The sequence below is a fragment of the Lepidothrix coronata genome, unplaced genomic scaffold, assembly GCF_001604755.1.
Source record: "Lepidothrix coronata isolate B3197 unplaced genomic scaffold, Lepidothrix_coronata-1.0 Scaffold44, whole genome shotgun sequence".
Classification (NCBI taxonomy): domain Eukaryota; kingdom Metazoa; phylum Chordata; class Aves; order Passeriformes; family Pipridae; genus Lepidothrix; species Lepidothrix coronata.
This window is the reverse complement of record NW_016690224.1, coordinates 5,337,537-5,362,744: the sequence shown is the minus strand read 5'-3', so window position 1 is coordinate 5,362,744 and position 25,208 is coordinate 5,337,537. Positions and strand designations below refer to the sequence as shown.

Here is a 25,208-nt window from a genome sequence, read left to right as displayed (position 1 = left end):
TTACCTTAGAGAGAGCAGTTTGTCCTTCTCCAGCACCAATGCAGAACCCAGTTAGGCCCTTTGGTTCTCTATGCCAAGGGATGAGGTGAGTTGGGAACCTTGAATGAAGTTCAAGAAATGGGTAAGAAAAAGCTTCCTGGAATCAGCCAGGGGTAAGTCCAAAACACTGCACTCTCTATTTAGACCCCAGAGGCTCTGGCATTTTCAAGGTGACAAGTTTGGCATTTTTACACACTCAAGATACAGATCCTAGACTTGGTACTCTGAGTCTGCATTTATTTCCAAAGCACCAAACAAGTCTTCAGTTTTTAAGAGCAGAGGAAGAGGCAAAGCCCACCTTTCCACAACAACCTAATATACCACAGTGCTTACACAGGAAACTTTGGGCTCCACAACCATCAGTAGGTTCCAGAAGGGGTGACAAGGACATTTTCCTCCTCAAAGGGTCTGAAAATATGCCAGAGTGCCCACAGTATCCATTGGATGGTGATACATCCATAGCTAAAGCTAGACATGCTGCTGAACAACCAAACCCATTCTGACATTTCTGACCTCTTTGAGTGCTACGATTCTCTGGGGCTGCCCACTCTTAGGTTACCTACAGCAAACAGATGCTGAGTTACAGATTGAATATTCTCAGTGTTCTGACAGAGCACTGGACAAACATTGAAGGCTGACATAAAGGACAGTCCGTACCACAGTTAGCTCAGAAAAAATAATTTAATCTTTTGTTGATAGATCAATCTGCTGACTTTCCCTTCCCTCTCTTCTCTGATACTTTGATCACCTTTACTCTTTTTTTTTAGAATTATTATTTATCTGTTCTCTTATCTATGAAACTCCAGCTCCTTTTTCTGCAATTGTTGGTATTTGATGTATTACTTAACGTTTCCCAGAAAACTTCCAGAAAACCGGCCTCTTCAAGTCATAAATCAAAAGTGTCTCATGGTGATTTTCATACGTTTTAATTCAACAAGAGGATCACCATGTGTGGGAAAGCAAGCATGTGCACATTACAAGAGTGCCTCATGAGAAAAATCCCAGCAGGGGATTTTTCCACCCATGTTATGTTTGGTTTCCCCCAGCCTGTGCTGTATACAAAGCCACTGGTTCTCAGTACACTCATGAGCACATGCCAGCTTACAACTAGTTCCAGCTTACAGACTTGAACCTGAAATTATTTTTAAGACTGCCTTTCCTAGACTTGCTCAGGGTTCCCTATTTCACATGTAGAATTCTCCTTTCTCTTGTAGCATTGTCTGTTAAAGACTTCTCATCTCCACATTTTACTTTCTCAGATCTAGCGTACTTGGCTCACCATAGTCATTGAACCCAGGGCATGAGCCAAACTTCTAAGCACCACATTATCTCCTCCTTCTTTTGAACCTATAAATACTTATACAAAACCTCTGTAATGCAGAAGAGAGACACAATCTCTACTAAACCCAGACCTGCCTCACATTATAAACTGGGCCACTGCCAGTGGGAGCAGAAGAGCCGAGCCTGGGGCTTTTATCGTAATGGCAGGATGCGACTCCTGCCAGGTCCAAGTTCACCTGAAACCTCTCCCACTGGAAAACCCTCCCACCCCCAAATGATGACAGAGGAGGACAGTTTTCAAATAATTTATTAGGAATTTAAAACTGAAATCTGGAAAAAGGGTTACAGGTGTGGAGAGAACAAACACTGGAGTGTAATAACTTACTGGCTTAAAAACACAGCTTTATTTTTCTTTTAAAAAAAATGCCCACCCTGAAACCGGAGCCCCAGCCTCCAGGCAGTGGCAGCAGTGGCCAGAGAGTGACTCACAGCCCAGCAGCAGCACAGCTGGCCCGGGATGTCTGGAGGGGGCACGGAAGCAGTTCAGCGCGTATACCAAGAGGGAGGAAAGCGCTGTCCGCAGACCCAAATTTGAAGTATATAGAATAAAAATAAACCCAATAAAATGCAGCTCTTCTTTAATTAGGAAATATTTAAAAAAACAGACATACAGACTCTTGTCTCAGTAACAAAAATTATTGCTTTGTGTTTTCAGTACTGATCTGTTAAGTACCTTCTTACCTAAACAGAACTCTCCAAACGCATCGCCCAGGTCAGGACAAGCTCCAGCAAACAGGGGAGAGATGGAAAAGGGCCCTGTGGGTGCCATGACCCTCCCGGTCCTTTCTTACATGCTCCTCTCCCTTACAGGGGCTCAGTTTGGGGGAAAAGAGGGAATGATTTTTAAAACTTAAGATGAAGCTGTTATTTCCCTGGGAAAAGAGTTTGGCTGCATCTTAATAAAAGGCTTAATCACCCCCCTTAACAAGGTCTTTGGTTCACTGAAATCCAGACCCAAACCTGCCCCGTGTATTCCTGCTGGAGGCCTCCCCTAGCAGAGTGCTGGTTAGCAGGAGCCTGGACCACACCAGGGGAAGCCCCAGTAGGTTCTGGAGAAGGGACCGGATCACCCCCGCACAAGACAACGGACAAATTCCCACAGTCTTCAGAACATAGAGTAAAGCAAACGGGAAGCTGCAATTCTATAATTCATATAATCCCTGAGAAGCCCTTAACCCGCCCCAAAATCACCACCCTAATGCTTTTCTCCCCTGTTAATGAATCCCCATCCCAGCGCCCTGCCCTTCAGAGAACGACCACCCAAATCTCCCCCTGGCTGACACCCCTTCCGACACCCTCGCCTCCGGAGGAGGATCCCCCTTCCCAGGAAATCTTGACGCAAGCGATAATGTTTGGAGAGTGAATTCCTTTCAAAGTAACCAAGACAAGCAACGGCGGCAAAGCCCTTTCCCTAAGCCAGCCCAGAGCCGGCACTACGGAGCCCAGGAATGGAGTCTGTACATCGAGCAATTGGAAGCAGCTTTAACCCGCTCAGCAAAACAGCCGATGGCCGGTACATTTCACCCCCGCCCGCCCCCCCCGCCCCCCTTCCATCTCATCAGAGGTCTTAAAATCTTAAATCTTACAGTAAAAGGTGTACAAAAAAAGAACGGAGTCCTGTCAGGATTCTGCTGGAGAGTATTGCTCACGCTGCGGCTCCAAGTCCAGGACCTGGAGCTGCTCCTTGGAGCCAGGCTGCAGGCGGCAGCCAGGTTCAGCTCACGATATTTACATATTATACAGGAGGAAAAAGAAAACCCCACGTAAAACTAAACCTAGGAAAAAAAAAAAATCTTTCAGCTGTAAGGATAGTGTTTTTCACTTAGCAAAATATACATTTGTTTTGTTCCATAGCGATGTCCAACGTTTTCGGATCCTTGGAGTTTCACACTTTTCAAAGCCTCACATTTACAAAACAGAAACAATTAAAAACAGTTTCTTTAAAAAAAATAGAAATACAGCAGTTCCTCTCAGCCTTTGCTCTCTCTGTGTCTCTTTCTTCCCTTCAGAACTGCATTCTTGTTACATACCGTGCTTTAAAAACACTGACGACAACAACAACAGAGTTGAAAATATTCAAAACAGTTTCAAAGCCAAATAAAAATACTCCTCAATGAAACCTACCTAACACAATCACAAAGCCAATTCATAAAATATGTCTACTAGCTCGGGAAAGAGCAAACAACAAAAAGAAGGGGCAGCCCCCAAAAAAAAGATAAAAAAATAAAATAAAAAAATAAAACTAACAGCTAATAAAATAAATAAAAGAAGAATCAGTGGGCTGGGGGCAGGGAGGGGGGAAGCGTAAACCGTCGGTGGTTAGTAAGAAAGCGAGATGATCTCCTCGGGTTCAGTCCAGTGTGGTCTGGTCAAAGGGAGAGATCGGGGCAGGGCGGCAGGAGCCTGGCAGCCAGCCGGCAGTGTGCAGTTTGATTCAAGAGAAAGGTAACCTTGGCTCATCCCCCGAGGCTCACCAGATCCTCCAGCCGCTTGCTGTCCTCGGTTAGGTCACTGGGGAATCTGTGGGACAGCAGGGGAGGGAAGGGACAGGATCTAGAACCACCACAGCTTCTCTCTTGGGGTTTTCTTCCAGTGTGATCTGACAGAAACACTCGGTACCCAAACCGTGCCTCAACACACGCTCTGCCTCTCGCTGGCACAGGGATGGGGCGTGGCAGAGATGTTTCCATCTTTAATAGGACCCTGGGAAACAGGGTCCCATGCACCATGTGGCCTGCCCAGGGCTGTCACAGTCCTGACCGCTGGAAGAGCTGGGACATAGCAGGGTCCAGTCATTTCTCCAGCACCCACCTCAGTGCAGCCCCACCAGGCTGCCACAGGCTCCTGCCTGGACACTGTTCCCTGCAAGTTTCTGCCCTCCTTTTTTAAAAGCTGGTTGTTGCTTGGTTGTTGTTTTTTTTTATTTTATTTTAAGCCAGTTCACTTCAGTTACATTTGCAAAGCAAACAACAACCACTCACCAGTTCCCTCTCTGGCCCATCTGAGGACCATAAACAGAACTGATCAGATTTTCCTTCTACCCTTCTCCCAGGCAGGAGATGAAAAACCTTGCTCTTCAGAGACTGGTCTCAGCAGCAGTGAGAACAACCAGCTGCATGGCAGAGGCGTCCCCAGCCACACAGGTGAGCCAAGCTTATCTCTCGGGATCACCACTGGGTTGTGACTCTGGCCAACCCTTTCCTCTTCCTGTCAGTGCTCCATTTCCTTCCTCTTATTGCCCAGACACAAAGTCACCTCTCCACAACACTCCCAGCCAGGGGAGCGTTAGGTAGGCACCCAACCTCTGGTGCAGAAGAGAGCCCCAGGCTGGCCACAGGACTGGGTCAGGCTGGTGAGCCTCACAGCAGCATCCACAGCTTCAGCCAAGAACCCAAGCACAGGGCCAGCTCAGAACCTTACTCCTCTCTCTTATTTCCCACTCCTGTTCAAAGTTCTCTTACCTCCTGCCTTCTTGGTCCCCAGCTTCAGTGATACCCATTGGTAAAAGCTGTTGCAATCAAGGGACCCTGTGAAGAAAGAGTTAAAACCCCACTCTTAAACAAAAGAAAAGCGAAGGAGAATTACTACCACAACAAATTCAGTCATGGCTCAGATGCTGGGAAAGATGGTTTCAGTTGGAGGTGGCAGGTCTAAAGAGCACATCACCCTGCACATCACAGTGTGTCAGGGCCAAGACAGGCTCTTGGAAAGCCTGAGCCAGATCAGAGAAAGGTCTGGAAATCAGGACCTTGAGTCGTGATCAGGAAGACCCAGCAGAGACCAGGGATGGGGGTTCCGAGTGAGCTGCTGCATTCTGCACTGGCTGCCTGTGGTCTGGGGCTCAGCCAATGCTGCAGTGGGTGGCATTTCTTAACCAGAAATCAGGCTGTGGGCTGAGGGGGCTGCCCGCTGCTGCTCACTTCCATCCCTTCCCCTGGCCGTGCCACTCTCCACCTCCCTCCCCCCACAGAGCCAACAGGGAGTACTGAGCCCTAGGGCAGACAGGGAACACTCACCCCTAGGCTGTGCCCAAAGCCGGTGCTCGGGGCTGGACTGGCAGCGCTGATGTAACTGCTGACCCCTGAGTCCTGGTTGGCGGCTCCATAAAGCTCTGCCATCGGCCCGGGGCTGGTGGTGCCCAGGAATCCACCGGTGCGACTGGGGGTGGAACCTACAGCAGGCAGCAAAACTACGTAGTGAAGATCCCAAAAATGCAACCCCGTCCCACCCCCCTCCCGTGGCCCCTGGCAAAGCTCCGTGACAGGACCCCGCCCTGGGGAGGGCAGTGGCAGTTACCTGTCCCTCGCACCACGGCCGCCGCAGCCGCTGCCGCCGCCATCGGTCCATACGCAGTGAGGGGGATCGCTGGAAAAGAAGGAACAGGCATCTCAGGGGCATGGGAAACTCCTCGACAGAAGCCTTCATTTCCCGCTGCAAAATACTGGGCCCACACGTACATATGGCCTTAGTGCACCACAGGGGACAACAAAGGATGACAACCGGGAAGTGCGCAGCCCTGCATTTATCTGTGTCCTTTTGCACAGCCAATGTCCAGGGGAATGCACGAGCCATGCTCTGCCAAGCCCGCACCCCAGAGCAGCCAAGGGCACGACATGGAAGAGCTGAACCAGAAGTGGGCAATTTCAGATATATCCTGCCACTACTTAGCTTGCAAGATGCAGTTAATCTGAAGCTACAGATCCAGATTTTGGCAGTAAATGTGGAGAAACGCAGCAGCTCAGGGACAGCAGCTGAAGCTCAACGTCCTGAGGCTCAACTCCTCCTCTGTCTCTTGGTAGTATTCTTGAATAACATTTTAATAGCCTCTTTCTCCCTGTGTCTCTGCTTAAGATGCACCATCCTCCCCACGCTGAATTTTGCTCCTGAATTGCTCAAACCCTCATTGTTCATTGTAGAAAAGCAGGAAACATATACCTAGGGAGCAGGAACTAGAAATGGCTTAATTAAAACAGTAAGTCTTAATTTATATGTAGCAGTTCTAATTCCCAACTCTACTGCCACAGGCATCCAGCCCTCAGGGCAGGAGGCATCTAGCCAGTATGTTTCTCTTTGCCCTTAAAATGACTGGGTCAGCATTTCATGCTTGAATGTGAAATTCACTGTGATTCTGTTTAGAGCACCATAAAAAGAGGTCAGAACAAATCAATCGCGTTAAGGCTGAAACCCAGACTAGCTTATGAGGGAATATTTAGTAGCAGGCACCAGCCTGTTTCAAGCAAACGTCATATGAGGCTTCTATCTGGGTTAGCCGCTCATTACAGGCCCTGGGCCAACGAAGGCATGTTGCTGCTTCACATCACCCCCAAAGATGCTGTTCTGGGAAAGAAAGGCTGCTGGTAGACACCCTCCTGCCCCATCACTGCTGCAAGTCCCTAACTCATGAATGAGAAAAGAGGCGAGGTCTTCTTAAAACTCCAGGGTTTTTTCCAGGAGAAACCCTCCTTGCCTTTGCAATCTTATCTGCTGAGACACCAGGTTTGTGCTGTGGTGACAAAGCACCTGCCTGCGCACACCCTGGGTGCTGGAACAACCATCCCTGCCTGTGCCATCCCCTCCTCTCGTCTCCCCTTGCCAAGCCCATGGAGCACAGCCCATGTGTGCCGCAGCCACTCCAAGGCACGAGGGCCCTCGAGCGCTGCACTGCTCGCTGGGCCTTTGTGGGAGCGGAGGGGCCCTGCCCTCCACGGGGCCAACTCCAGCCTATACATGGGAATGGCAGCCCGTGGCCCAGCCAAGTGGCTGCACAGGGCCTGTTTAACAGGAGGTAAGCGTAGCGGGGAGGGAAGAATGCCACGATCCCCAGCTGGTACTTCAGTGAGACACTCAGGACTGGAAGCTAATGTGGCACCCAGCCAGGACACCAGCATTAATAACTTCTTGTTGTACAGAGCCCCAGCCACTGGTGACAGCCAGGCCTCAGGCAGGTCACCTCTGCTAGGAAAAGGCACAGGGCAGCCAGGGGTGGACACAGAGGAAAAAACATTTCTGCCAAATCACCAATGTTCCCTTACAAATTTTATGGGTTTTGCTGAAAAACACACATGTAAATAAACAACTGGACCCACATCTCCTTTGTTTGGCAATGAGAAGGTTCAGAGGTGCTTATGCAGCTGCATACATGGTGTCAGGGAGGGGTTTTGTTAAGAGGGAGACAAGATTTAGTCTCCCTTTATCACCATCAGGGAAATTGGTTCATCGGTGGCTGCCAACCTGAGCATCCCCAGGAACCTGAGGAGCACAAAGTTCTGTGCCACAGAAACTCCCTTTCAAGCCTGTTTGTATTGCTAATTTCAGGAGAGCTTCCCGGGAAGTTTTCCCACACCCTTTTATGGAGAAATTCAAACCCTGAAACAGGTGGGGGCAAGGAAGCGCTTGGGAGAAGGAACACCAGGGAAATGAGATGGCACACGGGGAGCAGGGTGCTACACAAAGCTGCTTTTCTACGACAAAAACCATGGACAGGACAGAGCTTGGGAAAACATGGCCATGAAAGGGAGAGTAGACAGAAGGAACATCATGTAGGGAGAACACACTGCACACACCCCAGGGGCTGAGGATCCAGGGAGTATTTGCACTGTGAGGACACTGAGAACGGTCCTCTGCTCTCACTTTGTTCCACGGCTCCCTGTGAGCACTGCAGGACTCTGCAGAGCCCCACCATACTCACTTCTCCCTGGGAAGCCTGTGTCGGAGTAGTCAGGGAAAGCAAGGAAAGCATTCCCTGCAGCTCCTCCTGCCCAGGGAAGTGGGATTGGAATAACTAGGAATAGCCCCCACACCCTCTCCCTTCTCCCAGCACTCCAAATCTTATCCTTGCAGCAGTTCAGGTTAAAGCAATTTGTAGACCTGTGGCAGTAACCCTGCTCTCTGCAGTTTTCCATATCTGGTTTACACTCAGCCTGGGGCAAGGAGCTAAAAACAAAGCAAGCAGCAGGAAAGGACCTGCATGGCCCTTTTTACAGGCAATACCCATGGCTCTGATTGCCCCTCCATCTTTCCAGCCCCAGCTTTGGATGGAGCTCATTCAGATGAAAGAGGAAATAAGGAACGTTTCCAGTCTGAACTGCGCCAGGCTGTGGAGCAGCAACACCGCTGGAACAGCACAAAGCCCCCTTCTCCCCTTCCAGCTTGTGAGTTTAGGAAACGAGCGGGACTGACCTGTGAGCTCGGGGAGGACGGGGGCACTCGGGAGAGGGGTCCGCTCTACACGGAACTCTAAAAACGAAATGCAAGACAGCTTAGGAACTCATCACACGCCCCGAGGGAGGCCCCGCAGAGACACAGCAGCCGGGGTCTGCTGGGAGAGCAGCCTGCAGCCAGACTGCGACCAGGCCAGAGTCTTCTTTAAACTGATTTATAACTGGTGCTGAAAGGTGCTGCACTCCTGCCCTGAAGGCTGAAAGGATCCATTTATCCTTAGAATAAATGTGGCCAGGGCAGGGTGAGTGCAAGCTTCACTGTGCAGCCTCAGGTCTGCCCTGGAGCACAGCTCTGTGACCCGGCCAATCCGACCTCTTGGTGGCAATACCAGCGGGTGCTCTCTACGTGCCACGCTCAGCCTGGCATGGGTTTACAATGAGGCACTTGAAGCCACTACAGCTGGATTCACGGAGAGCTTCCAGACAGCCAGGAGGCAACAGCAACTTTCAGCCATAGTCAGCCTGGGCTCGCCTCAGGCAAAGGGGAAACCTCCCATTCCCAGCCCCTAATATCAAAACTTCATGTATCAACCATCACACTGAGGGATGGAGTAAGGAAGGGATGCTCAGAGTTGCCACTTCTCTGAAAAACAGCAATATGAGTCTATCCATTGAGTGTGCTCTGCCTCGTTCCCCTGACTGGCAGAGAGCGGGAGGGAGGGGAGGCCCCACAAAGCTCTGAGCAGCTGCAGCACAGCAGGTTCCACCCATTGATCGTGGAGTCCATGTTCTGAGCACATGGCAGGGTTGGGAGCTTGAAACCACCCAGTTTGCAGGGGATCTGCAGCCCTCTGGCCCAGCAGATGCTTTGTGGAGGCTGTGAGTGGTCCAGGTGCTGTTCAGAACACAAGTGCAGCGCTGCAGGCGCCTGCGTTTCAGGTGCCCAGGAGTTCCCTGGCACATGGGGTTTAACATTCTGTGCTACTTTCAGAGCGGTGGCAACTCTGGTAAAGAGAGACAGACACACACAAAGGCGGTGAGACAGGCAGAGCTGCGGGGCCCTTCTGTGTCACAGCAGCAGCCCTACAGAGGAGTTCAGCACAAAGGGCGTCGGAGCAGCCTTGGGCTTTTTCCTGCCACTGCAGTGTGAGGATAATCCTAATGAAGGACAGGCTGTTCCCACCTATTCCAGGGCTTCTCCCCTCCCCCTTCCACATCCGTCTCCAATTTAAAGAAAGACCAAACAGGGGAAAGGGTGAAAGGGGCAGAGCCTGGGTCATGGATCATGCCAGGGGCACCCGTCACCTGAAGGCAGAACAAAAAAACAGCAGGGAGCTCCACTCACCAGGGAACTGGTAAGTGTAGCCAGGTGCAATGCCAGTGTAACTTCGACTCGCATAGGTGGCAGCTTGGAAGCCTGGATAACCTAGGGAAGAGAAAAGGGCTCTGTTAGTGCAAGTTGGCAGGGTCTGTGTCCTCAGTGCCTGGCTGCTCACGAGCAGCATGAGTATCCTTTGGCTCTAGAAAGCAGAAACAAGGAGAACAGCAGAAACCCCAGGAGAGTTCTGGGCAGAGCACACAACACGCGCGAGCCTGCAGAGGAGTTCTAGCAGGCCTGTTTAATTTTTCCTTGCTCCAAACATGTAAGGACATGGAGGTTTCCTTCTCGAACTCACAGCTTTGCAGGCTAAGGCTTTGTGATGCATCAGCTGGATTTACAAACGGGAGATCAGGGAGGAAGGGGCATTTGAACGGCTGAATAGCTCTGAGTCACTTTTGCACCAGAAGTGCTGGGGAATGCAGGCAGAGCGCTTCTGCCCAGCTCCAGGCGGGAGGGCAGCTCCTGCCGTTCCCGGGGAAGCTGACCACCTATCCAGAACAAGCCTCTGAGAATGCAGGGCACTGACTCAGAGATGAATATTTGATTTGAGATCTCCAAAGACACGAACATGTGGATTTCCCAGTGACTCAGCTTGGGCCTCGCCACTTTAAAATTCAGATGGCTTAGAAAAGGCAAAGCCCAAAACCACAAGGCTGGAGATTTATTTTCCTTCAATAAGTCAAGTGAAAACATTAGGGAAAAAAATGCCCTTTTGGGGGTTTTGTTTCAGTGACTAACTGCTACTCAGCAGGCTTAGCACTGAGAGCCAGGCTGAGTACACCCTGCCCAGCAACACCAGTGATGATCCTGAGCAAACAGTGCTCTTGGGTCAGCTCAGGCCTGGCTCAAATGAATGTGGGAAAAGAGAGAAGCCAGGAACAGCACCCGTGCTGGAAGGATCATGCTGACTCTCAGATCCAGGCATGAGGGTTTGTAGACCTGGAAGTGCAGGCTACCATTGACTTTTTTTATCCTTTTTTAATCTTTTCTCTGAACACATTTGCCTTGGAAGCATTGACAGACATGAAACCCAGCCTGCTTGTCACCAATTTCTCCTTACAAGATAGTCCCACAATTAATGTATAGCTTTCCCTGCAATACCAGATAATTCCTGTATCTGAGAGGGAGGGAACAGAGCAAGACAAAACTGAACTAGAACTTAAACGGCATTTTCACAGTCCTTAAATGGCAGTGGAGACATTTATACAGACCACTGTTTCAAGTGGAAGTTGAGGGGCTCTTTAATCAACTAATTAATCAGAAAACCTGCAGAAGAGTGGGAGAAAGATGCCTGGGCACAGATTACTCCACGCTCAGCTCTGTGGTTACATCCTATTCCACGAGAGGCATTAAGGAATTACAGTCCATGTGCTACGGCACTGCAGGACCCTTGAGGAGCTGCCGAGGAGCAGAGCTGGGCCGGGCCAGGCCGGGCCGGCTGTCGCAGGGCAGAGGTGACGCGTTTGCAGTTTTTCCAGGTGCCACCAGAGGGCAAGTCGCGATCGCAAACAGGTCCCGGCGCCCCCGCAGCGCCCCCGGCCCCGCACGGGGAGCGCTGCCCTTGGCCGCCCCGCCGCTCCCGGAATAAACCTCTAAGCTGCTGCCTGGCACGGCCGGGAGAGGGGGGAGAGCTGGGGAGCTGTCCGGGGGCTTACCCAGCATGCCGATCCCCAGCATGAAGGCATCCATCCCGTAAGGCATGACTCGGGACCGCCCTCGTGCCGAGCCCGTTGGGGACATCACCTCCTTCGGCTGAGCTTTTTTACACTCCACCTGCCACAAGAAAGTAAGGATCAGGCTTGGCTGTCCTGGGCACAGGACACTGCCACAGAGCACAGGCAGGCCAGGCAGGGCTGCCTGTCCCAGCTCCAGCCATCGCTGTCATCCTGCTCTGCTGCCCTTTCCTGCCATCCCTGTCTCCTGCCTGCTCACTGCCAGCCTTCCCTCGCCCTGCAGCCACCAGTGAGGAGCTCAAACACTGCTTTTCTCCTCCTGGTGCTGCCCCTGACGTTCTGCCTGGCTCTGCACCAGGGCCTCAAAGACTAATTTTCATAATTTCTGAATAAAGGTAAAACCTGCCCCCTCCCAGGCCACCATGAGGTTTTGTGTGATTTCAGAACCTCCAAGCACGGCACAATTCCTTGTTACAGTTAGTTCTCCTCCTTGAGAACTCACTACTGTGCTGGTTCACCCCCACATGACAAGTTTCTTTCCCACACTGACTGCTGTGATTTTGGGGAAAAGACTCAATCCAACTCCCCACTGCAGAGAAAAATGATTTGGGAGCCAAGTTCCTCACACCCTGCCCCTGTGCCACTGCCCTGCTCTCTCCAGTACCTGTGTCCCTCCTTCTCCAGGTTCTGCCCCAGACACTCACCATCTTGTTGTTGATCTCATGGAAGTGGATTTCACACACTTTTTCCACAATGTCTTCACTTTCAAATGTGACAAACCCAAACCCTGGAGAAAAGACAAAACTCCTTGATCAGGTCAGAGCTCTCACAGTTTGCACTCACTACCAACAGCCTTTTATTGGCAGGAGAGGAGGACAGTACAATCAGCCCTTTCTAAAACAGCTGTCACTCATCTTCCCTCTCCAGCAAATCCTGCTTTTATGCACAAGAACAGGACTATCCCCTTATAGATTCTCCTTTCCTCCTCATCCTGTACTTCCCACCCTCTCTGAACCCAACAGCTCTCAAAACCAGATTTGGGTGTTTTTTAGACTTTGCTATTTGCAAGGCAAAGCACATGGCTGGTAACACTGGGGAGGATCCAGGCGGACGCTCACACAAAGAGTCGGTGGGGGAACCAACAGCTGCTTGCCAGGACATCACCATCCTCACTAAATGCACCCCACCAGCAGCAACACCCTGCAGTTCCCTCAGCAGGCACTGGCCATAAAGCCTCGTGTGAGCAGGCACATCTCAGCAGTGCAGCTGCACAGAGCGAGGCAGACACAGGCACAGCGATTTGCAAGGTTTCACCAAAGTGAGGTTCGTATCTGGGGTAAGGCAGGACAGCGTGTTCCTGGCCCCTGGCCCACGCTCACACCTCCTTTCTCTCACCAACCCCTCTGCTGACAGTTTTGGCAAAGCCCAGCTCGGGTGGGCAGACTGAACTCTCAGCTGACTGCAGCCGTTTCCGGAAAACTGAGGCAGGTGGGAGGATGTCTAAGCTTGCTGTACAAGCAAGCTGGGATTAAGCAGAGCTTTCTGCTTTCCAGAACTGGCCAATTCCATGGTGCTTTAAAATAACTTTTAAAAGCAGATGGGGATCCAATGCCCAGAACTGAACCTTTTCTCCATACTGCCAGAAACATTTCTCCATAAACTCCTCTGTCTGTCCGTGCCCAGGTGGTTTCACACCATTGACCTCAAGACCCAGAAGCAGAGCAGCTCAGGAATTCAAGAGCAAAACCCCGGTGCCAAAACCAGCCCTGAGCCCCATCAGGCCCTCACTAGGCCTGCTGTGCCCTGGGCTGAGCCCTTCGCTGCCAACACAGTGGCTGGCAGCTCTCCCTGCTCCTTCCCAAACAACTCTTTAATTGGACCAGTGACTGGGAGGTACCCAGGGTACCTCCCAGCAGGAACAGGGGTTAACACTTCTTCCCCTTTAAGATGAAGCTGGAACAACATCCAAGGCCTGGTAGTCGGAGTAGATTTAATGGCTTTAGAAAAAAGTAAAAAACTGAAGGGCACAGAGAGTGTTCCCTCGCTGCTCTTGGGGCAGAGGTGCTTGGAAGTGCTTCAAACAACACACACGACAGCAGCCAGCACAGGGCTGCTACTGGCACTGATTGGGAAGAGGCAGTTTGCAGGTTAAGTTGTGGCCAATAAATCTCCGAGTGGGATGCAAGTGTCGAGCCCTGCCACGCCACCAGGTAGTCGGTCTGAGGACTCACCAGGAAGGCAGGAGGCAAGGACGGCCATGGGTGGGCTGGGTCCGGATGGCACAAATAGTACAGCCTTGCTCCCATCCTGTAACCAGACTCCACCAGCAGAACTCGGGTAAGAAAAGGTGACCTGGGAGCACAAGCGGGCTCCGGGCCGAGGAAGGGGCGAGGAGCAGGCACTCTTCAGGCTCTCGTGTCAGCTTTCCCGGAGCTCAGATTACTCGGGACAAGGTAAGACACACACTGCGGGCTGGAGCCACGGAGGTGAGCGGGCAGGGGAGGGGGCCATCTCCTCTCACATATCTGCAACTCGGCGAGTTTACAGCACAGGAAACGCACTGGACAAAAGCCCTCTGTGCTGCAAGGGCCGCTGGTAAAGGATGCAGATGCAAAAGAATGGGGCGACTGGAGGCAAGATAAAGAGCAGCTGCGACCTGCATCCCCTGCTGCTGGGATACCGACCCCTCCCTAGGCCAGGCAGGAGGCAGACCCTCTGCAGTTCCCTCTCCTAAGGCCAGAAGGCTGCTCTCACCTCGGTGTCGGTTGGTCGTTTTGTCGAACATCAGCATCGCATCGTCCACCTGCAAAGAGAAGGGCTGCGATCAGATTATTGCTGCTGCCACAAGCGTTCTCCAACACAACTGTGCAGAGCTTCCTGGGCCTCCCCAAACCTGAAGGGATCAAGAGGAGACCTCCTGTCCCCTGTAAGGAAACATGGTACACACACGCACACACAGAGGAGTCACCACACCAGGCACTTCCCTGAGCCACAACCAGCATGGTCCCCCCACCAGCCCGGGGCAGGTGCTGCCGAGCTGAGCCCCTGGCAGCAATCGACCCCGATTGTTTGCCTGCAGCTCCAGCCGGGGGGCAAGGAGCAGGGAAGGCATTGTTCCCAAATCCCAGCCTCAAAGGAGAGGAGAATTAAAGGGGGGGGAGAGAAGCAAAGCTGGAGAGGGGAGAGGAATAAGGGGCCTCCCAGCGACAGGGGAAGCGGAGGCCTCAGACAACAGAGCCTGCCTGGGAAAGCTGGGAAGCGCCCCTGCCCCCACCCCAGAGGAGCCTTTCCTCTAAGTGAGGTTTCCCACTGCTGGAGGCTGTAATTAGAGCAAATTTACTGCAAGGCCTGAGCAGGACTGCCTTCCCGGGGGGAGGGGCAGCCGGATCCCATCCCCCAGCCGGCCTGGGGTTTCTCTCCTCCCCGGCGAGCACATCACCGCCTGGTGCCACTTTTCCCCCCATCTTCCCGCGGGTGCTGCCTTGCGGGGCTGCATCCAAACCACTCCACGGGTCAGGCCGAGCAGGGTTAAAAAATACACTTCAATCCCCTCCGTGTAAGCCCCAGTGTAAACCTGTCCCACTGACCCATCCCTCCTCTCTAATACCGCTGCCTTAATCCGATTATGAAACTGGACGTGCAAGTGCTCAGGGGAGGTGGCAGCAGTCTCTGGCCAGCAGCTGCCTTGGCCCTCCTCCTCCATGTGAGACAGCCGCTCCCCAGGCAGCAAGCCCTGGACGCCCCCAACTCCACAGGACTGCTCCCTTGCCTCATCCCAGGAAGCATCTGCATCGCTGCCTTCTCCAGAACAGCCACTGGTGAGGGCAGAGCTGCCCCCACCCTGGCACAGGCAGCCAGGAGCTTCGCCTGTGGAGAGCTCACAGCCCCTGTCAGGGAATGGAGAGGATCCTACTCTCAGCCCCTCAGGACAACATGGGACACCTGGCTCCACCTCAGTTCCAGGGGGATGGAAGGAGCCCTTGCTAACGTTTCCAGTACCATCATAAGCAGACAGAGACCGTATCTGATGCCCTTGGCCTTGTCTAACACATCCACTCCAGGTGACAACAGACAACCTGGCTCCTGCTCATCTCACACTCTTCCTGTCCTGGCTCAGCCTCCCTCAGCCAAGTTAACTAACACCTGAGAAATGTGCCAGGCATCCAAGCTGGAGATATGGGAGACATAAGACTTCAGACAGATCGGAAACAACTCCTCAGCAGCTTCCCAAGACACAGCTAAGGAGATGGGCACTGGGGGCAGCTCATCACGCTGCCAGTTCCCCATTACCCCTTGCTCCTGCACCTGCACCATTTCCCTTCGTGGTGCAGCATTACTGTGCCATGCTGGGGGCAAACCTGATGTTTCAAAATTGTTCAAGAGGTTTTATTGTCTGGGTTTGTTCATTTTAAAATCTAAATCCATTCCTCCACCTAGTTCACCAAATGGCTAGGAAAAGAGCTGCCCCCCTCCCCAGTAAACACTGGGAGGAAGCTGTGTCAATGCCACTCTGAGGCAGTGCCCCTCCCCGAGACTTCAGCTCAGGTAGCTGGAGAACACAAACCCATCACAGTGAGAGATGGGCACAAGAAAAAAAACCCCAGTGGTGATGAGCAGAGTCCTGCTGCTGACTTACTCTGCCTGACCTGCCCTCCTCTTCTCAGAGCCTGTGAAGCAGGAGCAATTCCAAGTGGCAGAGCCCAGTGCACAGCCACACAAACCCACGGCACAGCAACGTCCTGGGCAATGGCCAGGCACTGCCGTGGTGCTCGAGCACTCAAGAGCTGGGAGATGTGCAACCACTTCCTTCCAAACCACACACCATATGCAGAGAGAGCTGCAGCCTTCCTCTGTCTAATACCTAATATTCTATGACCTGAGCTTTTTTCCTAAGAAATTTTTTTTGAGATCAAGCGTCTAAGAGGCACCCCAAAAACGCGCTCCCCTTGCAAAAACATATTTACTGTAATACATGTGCTCTGAAAGCTGTTTCCTGCTATAAACTACACCTCAGACAGACACCTAGGTGTCTATACACACAGTATGTGAAATAATCTCACCCTGCTCAACACCAGGGCCACAACTGATGGGATTTTATTGCCATTAAAACCCACCACGAGCATCTTTACGTCTCCTTCCAGGGGTGGTCTCAGCAGAAACCTCTTGCCATGGCAGGGAGGGGAGGGGATATACATCTTGTACCACGCACCCAGGCACCACATCCAGCACCCACCACCACCAAAGCCCCTCCTAACACCTACAACCACAACCAGCAGCTATTGTGGCCGTGAACCACCACCACCAACAACCACATACACACACCCCCCTCCCTCCTGCTCTCCCCTTCCCGGCTGGGCCGCGCCGGGCCCCAACAAAGGGCGGCCGCCGGCGGGGCCGTCGCGATGGCAACGCGGCCGCCATGGCAGCTGGGGCCCGGATTAGCAGCTCACAAAGCCGCCCTGCAGCGCTTGGATGCCCCGTGGCCTGTGATGGAGGTGCGGGAGGGCACCCAACGGGGGCCAGAGGCCCCCGTTGGGTGCCCTCCCGCACCTCCATCACAGGCGCGTCGTCATTCCCGGGGGAGTTGGACATGAGTCACCAACCTGTCGGAACTCAGGTTGCTCCAGGCCCTACCCAACCTGGCCTTGGACACTTCTCCAGGGATGAGACAGCCACGGCTTCTCTGGGCAAAACTGTGCCAGGGCCTCACCACCCTCACAGCAAAGAATTTCCTGCTAATCTCCAATCTAAACCTCCCTCTCAGTCTGAAGCCATTCCCCCTTGTCCTGTCGCTGTGTGCTCTTGTAAATGATCACTCCTGGGAACCTGGTACTTTGAGGCTGAGGAGTCAGGACAGGAGAACATCTTGCTCCTTGCTCTCTCCTCTCTAGATCCTAAGTGTTCCCATGCCTCCCCAGGACAAGCAGGAGGAAAGAGGAGTGATTTTTCTCCTGCCAGATCCTAGAAAACTGTGGGGCCACTTGGAAGAAGAGTGAACAGAGTTACAAAGCCCTTTCTTCAGAGGGCGAGTCCTCCAAAGAAATGCTTTAAAAGGGCATCCTTAGCAATTCCTTTTCACACAGTCCCAATCCAATTCCAGAAGTAATACTGAACCCAAATGACTTGGAAAGTCTGTCCGAAAAAATATTTTCTAAGATGAGGATAACACGACTGAAACTTCAGCACCTCTCACTTAAAGATGCCATAATGGTAAATGATCCATCCAGCCTTAGCCAAAAGGCCTGGGGTTTTTTTAAAGGTTTAATCCCATTCTAATATCTTTCAATCTTCCTGTTTCAGTCCCAGGTATCTGCAAAGAGGAAGCAAATGGGAGTCTCATGCAGATGTAAGAAAATAATATTTTCCAACACAAGTTCTATGAGAAATGTTGGATGCACTTTCAAAAGGGTAGATCTTGAAAGTTGAAAATATTCAAGCAAAGCGTTTGAAAAGATGGGCACCTTCCACCTGAACAGCAAACAAAAATGGCTGGGCTGGTCCTAGAAGGAACCACGACAACATATTTGTAGAAAAGTCAGGCAGAAGAATAATAACTGCTGACACAGCTTCAATATGGAAAATAAAAACCAAACTACCTAGAAACATAAAATAAACTATGTAGAAACCACTTGCCCATCCTGTCAAGAGGGGGCATTAGCAACTCTGCAAGGTTCTCCCAGCTGCCAGGCTGATTCCAGGGAGAAGGATGCATGGACACAGAGCCTGGATCCAGGGAGCAGGTCTGCTGCACCCACACGGCACCACGAGGACCCTCCTCACCCCACTCTGCAGACCCGCTCTCAAAACTCTGGGAATGAGACTCGTCCAAGGGAACAGAGACTGCTCCGTATGCCACAGGTGAGCAGCACAGCCTGTCCAGGTGTTCCTGCCCACTCCCACAGGGGCACCTGGTAAATATCAGATGAACCCCAGAAGACCCAAATGACCATTGCTGCTACAGTGTTTTTGGCTATGTGCCTACCAGATGCGGAGCACAGAGAACCCTTTGTTCCAGGGGCATTGTTACCACAGGCCAAACTGCCTCCTGCCGCAAGAGAGGTGATCAGATTCCCCTTCTCCTCCCCTCCCCATCTGTTCACTGCAACCATGTTATGCGTGAGAATTTGCATAAATTGCCCTCTGATCTGTGGAAGAAAATCCAAAATCCAGTTTGGAAATCCACAGCAGGTTGACAAGTAGCTTTGATCCCTGAAATTTCCAGAGAGCGGCAGATTAAGGATTAATTAATTAACATTCTCCCGATCCAAAGTGAGGGAAATCATGTCCACCATAAGCACAGAAACAAGTCTTCCATTACAGACATTCCCCATCAGTATCTGAAGGTTCTCCCATTAGTCAGCCGGGAAACTCATTTCACATACCCAAGTGAACCACACCATTCTTCTGGCATGTGCACATGAATATGTATTTGTGACAGACACACAAACCCTCATCAAATTCAGACCCTTGGATACTGTGGTTTTCTCTTGTCGGGACAGTACCAGAGTGATTTCTCAGAACCTCTCAGGCAAAGGGTCCAGAATTTGGACACAGTATTAGATGGCAGCCTAAAGGTCATAACCCTCCTCAGACCTCAGCAGATCTTTTTTCTTGTTTGCTTCCAGGGTATTTTTAGAGAGCAGATCTCTCTCTGGGCACGAGCTGCCTCACAGAGAGGCTGAGCCCTCACGACCGACTCATCCACATACGCAGATCACCTGCAGGCCCAAGGAGATGCAGATTGGGTTGAAGCGCTTTCCAAGCACCCTTGGTGCCACAACTGATTAGTGAGTCATGCAAAGACGTCATTGTGAATGTTATTTCCTGCACTGCTGCTTCACGAAATGCAAAAGCACACAACAAAACTGTGAGTTCAAACACCTGATTTGGGTCCAGACCCCTGTTTCTTCCAGGACCTCTGAACTTCTAGTTTCTGGAAGGATCAACTTCTCTTCTAATGACAAACAAAAGACTGGCTTCACCAAGTTAGAGCAGGGCTCTGCCTTGCCCAGCAGCTCCCAAGATATCAACCAGCTACAGAAGACTTTGGAATAACATAAAGACAAAGCAAAGATATTACCATGGACCCCAGAATACTCCATCATCTTCCAAGCTATTTGTGATCCCGGCATTTCCTGAAATCAAAGGGGTGTCTGTGTATTTAAAAACCTTCCAGGAATCTGCCCAATCATTTTGGAGCCTATGCAAATTTTAGCAACAACATCCTGCAGCAAAGATTTCACAGTATAGATAAGTTCCATGACAAAAGACCTTATTTGTTCTTAGCCTCCTCCTATCTTGAAATTTATATGACTTTCTCTACCACAAAACTTCATCACATCAACTCTTGAAATAGAAAGATGATCTGCATTCTTTCAGTTTTGATTTGACACAAATAACCTTGTTTACAAGATCAGAGACCCAACGGCCCAAGAAATTACTCCGACGGACAACCCCTTTTCCTCCCCAAAAATAATACAGAACATGTTCACACAGGTTGAAGTAGAAAAGGAGGAAGCTGTGACTTGAACTCCTCTGGCATTCTCATACATGTTGAACTAGACAGAGGACTAGCTGTGCCTGAGGTGGTAGTGCAAGGTACCTTCCTCCTCTCTTTCTGTTTCAGGTTTCAGTGAGGGTGGTAGCCTGAATCTAGAGAGGCTGTTGAAATACTTCCTTGTGCTGTCTAGAGATCTCCAACACCATCCAACTTAAGCCAAGACACTTAGCTACACATGCTGTGAATGGAAGTCTTTCCAGGACTTCTGTCCTACAGTTGAAAAAATAATCTCCTTTAGAAAGCATGTGCGTGGCCTGAGCTTGCATCTCAGAGAGATTTGAGTTTTGGAACCAGAGAAGTGTTTCCTAGAGATCCCACTACGTACAAAGCCCCAGCAGCTGCACCTGACAAACCACAGCCAGCTTGAGATCCCTTCTCAGTCTCTCTCACTGTATTAAAAAAAAAAACAAAAAACCTTTGTATTTTCTCCTTCAGGAAAACAGCAGCCCATATTTTTTAGTCACAGTTTTGGAAGAGAAAAAAAAATGAAGTGATCCCTCTTTGAAGCAGAGAAGCTCACACTGTATTTGGGATCCTCTTTGAAGCTTCACCTTTTGTGCCTGTTAAAACCAAGTATTTTGATATGAAGAATTGGGGTGCCAGCCTTTCTTCCTTTATCCCTAAGTAATACTCATGGATTTCTTCTTCACACATTTCCATCTTTCTTTTGCCACTTCCATTTTACAAAGCTGAGAGAAGGTTTTAGAGACAGCAAGAAAAGAAAACAAAACAAAACAAAAATAGGAGAGCGAGCGGAAATGCCAAAATAGAAAAGTCAGACTTGGGAATTTTGTTTTATGAACCAGAAAACCATTTCCTCTGCAGCCCAACTAAATCCCCATTTTTTTTCCTGCTAATGGACACATGAGGTGTGTTGCTTCTGACCCAAGATGCACCAACATGAGCTACCTTGGTAGACTTGAGAGCTGCAGTTCACGGATTTGGACTGGAGAGAACATTATGATAATCTAATTTGACCTCATCTGTTCTGCAGGCCATAGCACTTCCTCCTATAATTCCTTCAGCATGTGCATGCTTTCTGTCTGGGCTAAAACGTATTTTTCAAAGGCATCTATCTAATTTAAAGGCCTTAAGTGGTGGCAAATCTAACACGCACTTAGGCTTGTGGCCTGAGGGTTACCTAGAAGATAACCTTCATGCAAAACCTATTCAGCAGCCTGGACTCCCCTGCTCCCCTGCCCTCAGAAGCAGAGGATGATCTCTCCCTGAAGCTGAGACCCAAACTGAGCTTCCCACTGGATTCTCCAAGATTGACTAAAAATTACCCCCGGGAACCTGGTACCTTGAGCTTGAGGAATCAAGACAGGATAACTTGGTGCTCCCTGCTCTCTCCTCTCTTGAGCCTAAGTGTTCCCATGCCTCTCCTGGACAGCTAGGAGGAAAGAAGAACAGTTCTTCTCCTGCCAGGTCCTAGAAAACTGTGGGGCCACTTGGAAGAAGAGTGAACAGTTACAAAGCCCTTTCCTCAGAGGGTAAGTCCTCCAAGGAAATGCTTTAAAAGGACATCCTTAACGATTCTTTTTCACACAGTCCCAATCCAACTCCAGAAGTAATACTGGACCTAAATGACTTGGAAAGTCTGTCTGAAAAAATATTTTCTAAGATGAGGATAACACGACTGAAACTTCAGCACCTCTCACTTAAAGATGCCATAAATTGAGATGAAAACCACAGAGTCAGGTGCCCAGAGCACCTCTAAAGAAGGGATCCTGGGAGACTTCTGAAACCTGGAAGGCCCGAAACAGCCACCAACAGAGCCTGTGTATCAAAATCACATTCTCCATGAGTCACATCTGAAGCTGAACACAACAGGCCTTTCTTAGCCCTACAAACCATCAGAGCACATTCAGAGCTCAGAATCCCAGAGCTGAAGGCCACAGAGGCTTTCCTCTGAAACACACTTTCCCACTGATCCTGCCCCTCAGCCATACCAAGCTATCTACTGGAGAGAATCTCAGGAAACAGTTCTCCTGGCCTTGGGTGAATTATTTGAGGCTTATTCTGGAAGATGGTTCCAGGCCAGAACTGATGCTTTACACAGGAGCTCTGAGGAGTCTCTCAGCTGAAGTGAACAGATGAGTCAGAAAACTGCCCCAAAAACTTCAAGTCGATCTGCCCAGCCCCTGACCTCTCCCCACGGAAACTCCCCTGAGCCAGGAGTCCAGCTGCACCGGCCCCGTGCACACTGGGAGCACAGGATGTTTCCGGGATGCTGGTACGAATCGCACCGAGCTATGCAGAGCTCTCCCTTCTGCCCAGTCCAGAAAACAATCTGACACAACCCGTTCTTGCCAGTCTCTGATGTCAGGACACCTCTCAGCACATGACCATTAAACAAGAGGAACGTAACAGCACAACACCCCAAAAGAACTGGGAAGGACTGCTCAGAGCAGAGCAGCTCTAACTGCCTGCGAACCGAGTGCCGCATGATATGCTTCTGCTTCAAATTAACAGGGACACAGTGAGGTTAAAAATGTGCCCAAGACATTTTGTTGTCCTATCAAATACATCCATCACCAGGGCAGGAGAACTTGCAAGTCAAACAACCTTCAGGTACGTAGACACCAGACCACCTTTAGTGGTGGCACCTTCAATGACACCATGTAAAACCCCTTGGGGACGCAATAGAGTTTGTTTATTTCTAATGGAAAATTAAACCACACAGAGCTAACAACTGGCAAACAGGGGACATCTGACCACTTTCTCTTAGGACCGAACAGAAATACAGAGTGCCACTCTGTACACCAGGACATGGAGATTTGACTTCAGAAGCTGAACAAAGGTTCTGAGCAAATACTTCTCCCAAACTTTCTGCCCAAAAATTTCAACAATATGGCAAAATTGGTTACAAAACTCCCCTTCCTTTCACCAATTAATGGGCCTTAACATAACATCACCCTTTTGCAGGATCTTTCAAAAGAAAATTAAATTAACACCAAAGCCTTTATGCCCACACACTGCAGTTCCTGTGGTACTTCCCTCCATATCCATGATGGTGTCAGCAGCGTTCTAGCCATGTTACTGCCCACCAAACTGTGTTTTCCCCCCAGCTGGGCAGGAAGGTCCCAACAGATACAGAATCCAACACTGCCTGCCCCAAAGAGCAAATCCCCGCACAACACCACCAAACAACAGTGAAACAGTTGCAGTGGTCCTGCCACAGAGGTGACCGCATTGGGCACTTGGGTACAATCATCCCCTTCAGTTCCTAATCCCATTAAAAATATTGGAATCCTTCAGTCTAATACTGTTGAGATCACTCCTGAGGATGCTGACAACCTCCTGATGCAGCTGAAAGGCCAAGACTAAGCCCCCTTCCTCTGATTTGATCCAGGCTCACAGTTTGCACACCTGGATGTCATGGACCACGGCACAAGTGACTTCCAGCCACAGAAGCCCACCCTTCCCTGAGCCACCACCTGCCACAGAAGAGCCAGATCAGAGTGCCAAGCTTTCTTTAAATATCCAAAACTCATACCACCACTTGCCCAAGACTCAGCAGAAGTAGTTTCAGGACCAAAAGGCTTATTTTTAATAAAGGATTATCGAAATACCAATCACAAGAAACTGGCCAAAATCAGAGGTTCGATGCTGCAGCCACACTGTTAGGAGTGTCTACAAACTTTCCTCCAGTGTTTCAACAATCTGCAAATCTGTGAGCCACAAGAGGCTTCTGGATAGGGAAAACTGGAAAACCATTCCCCTCAGCCGAGGTACCAGCAACTCTGGGAACAAGCAGAAACTCTGTTTCAAATCACCACAGGGCAGGAGTCACTGGCTGTAGCCCCTACAAGGACATTACAGCCAGCCACGTCTGTAACTGACCTTCAATCTACTTAACCCTTGTAAAAGACTCACAAGCTCCTAATCCCGCCCCCACAGAAGTTCAGAAAACTCCTTTTGCCCCAGAAAGAACAGCTTTGATCCAACACCACTCAAGAGACTTACCTTCCCGAACTGCTCGAAATATTGTTTCACATCCTCCACAGTAGTGTTCACAGACAGACCACCCACAAATATCTTCTTCGTTCGGGTCACCATCTGGAAAAGGGAAGGACAGGAATTCACCAAATAAACCCAGAGCGAGCAGAGAACGAGACTCCAAAGGCCACTAACTCCCCTCCGCTGCCGGGAAGCACCCGTTCTTTTGCTGCAGCTGAGCTTCCCCCTTCTCAACGCCCTCTGGCCAAACACAACTGGCAAATCTGTCCCACAGCAGACTGATGCTCACACCACTCCATCCTACATGCCAGCACCCAGCCACCACCTCCTCATCAGGCAGCACGTTACCAGCCTCTCCCCTCACTAACCCGCCACCGCTCCCTTGGCACTGTGACAGCACCCAAATGCATGGGGCACAGCTGTCCCCTCCCCAGCCTTGCCACTTTGCACAGCCACCTTGCTCCAGGTGACCCCAGAGGTGCCTACTCTGCCCCCAGACAGGAGGCCTGCCAGCACAGGTAGGCTCTCCAGCCTCTACCCTTCCAGCCCACAGATTGCACAGCATCCAGTCCTGAATGGAACAAGCCTCATTTCACACCCATTCCCCAGACACTTAAGTGGAGCCCAGTCAACTCCCAGTTAAATGTCTTTTGCCTCTGCAAGAAGGCAAAGGGAAGATCCCTCTGTCACTTGCCACAGATGCAGCTGGGACAAGGAAGAAAACTAACTACCCTGAGAGGGGCCATGGCTGCCAGGCTGAGGCACACCGACATCCTTTGAACTGGCTCTCCAGCTGCATCCTCCCCTTAGCTGCTTGGCTACACCCCTGCTCTCAGAGGAACACATGGTCCTAATTACCCCAAGGAGCATAGGGCTAATCCGCAGCAATTCCCTGGCTTGGAGAGCAGCCCGTTCTAACACTAAAGCACCTTCTGTCACCAAACTGCTTAATGGAATTAACCCAATTCCTACCATGTGCTTCCTGGCTCCAGTTACTCAGGATACCTGCTCACCAATTGTTCTCAGTGCCTGAACCCCTTACTCCCCTCCCAGTGCCAGTCTCCTTTTCCCTCCCTGCTTCTTGACACAGC

At 50.7% G+C, this 25,208-nt stretch overlaps 1 protein-coding gene across 6 annotated transcripts in view; it reads right to left on the bottom strand.

The window, feature by feature from the left end:
- Positions 1-4: 4 nt before the first annotated feature.
- The window catches only part of MSI1 (musashi RNA binding protein 1), a 75,987-nt gene continuing 50,783 nt past the window's right edge, over positions 5-25,208 (bottom strand). For 3 of the 6 annotated variants that reach the window (XM_017814371.1, XM_017814366.1, XM_017814369.1), the window contains 10 exons: positions 24,124-24,216; positions 14,349-14,397; positions 12,299-12,381; positions 11,577-11,694; positions 9,886-9,966; positions 8,560-8,616; positions 5,677-5,745; positions 5,397-5,551; positions 4,842-4,907; positions 1,610-3,900 (listed from right to left, as the gene is read on the bottom strand). In XM_017814371.1, coding sequence (XP_017669860.1) covers positions 4,866-4,907; positions 5,397-5,551; positions 5,677-5,745; positions 8,560-8,616; positions 9,886-9,966; positions 11,577-11,694; positions 12,299-12,381; positions 14,349-14,397; positions 24,124-24,216 — 747 coding nt within the window. In that variant the 3' untranslated portion in view covers positions 1,610-3,900; positions 4,842-4,865. Of the gene's footprint in view, positions 99-1,609; positions 3,901-4,841; positions 4,908-5,396; positions 5,552-5,676; positions 5,746-8,559; positions 8,617-9,885; positions 9,967-11,576; positions 11,695-12,298; positions 12,382-14,348; positions 14,398-24,123; positions 24,217-25,208 lie in introns of those variants that run through there. The other 3 variants (XM_017814368.1, XM_017814370.1, XM_017814367.1) reach the window with 2 other exon arrangements.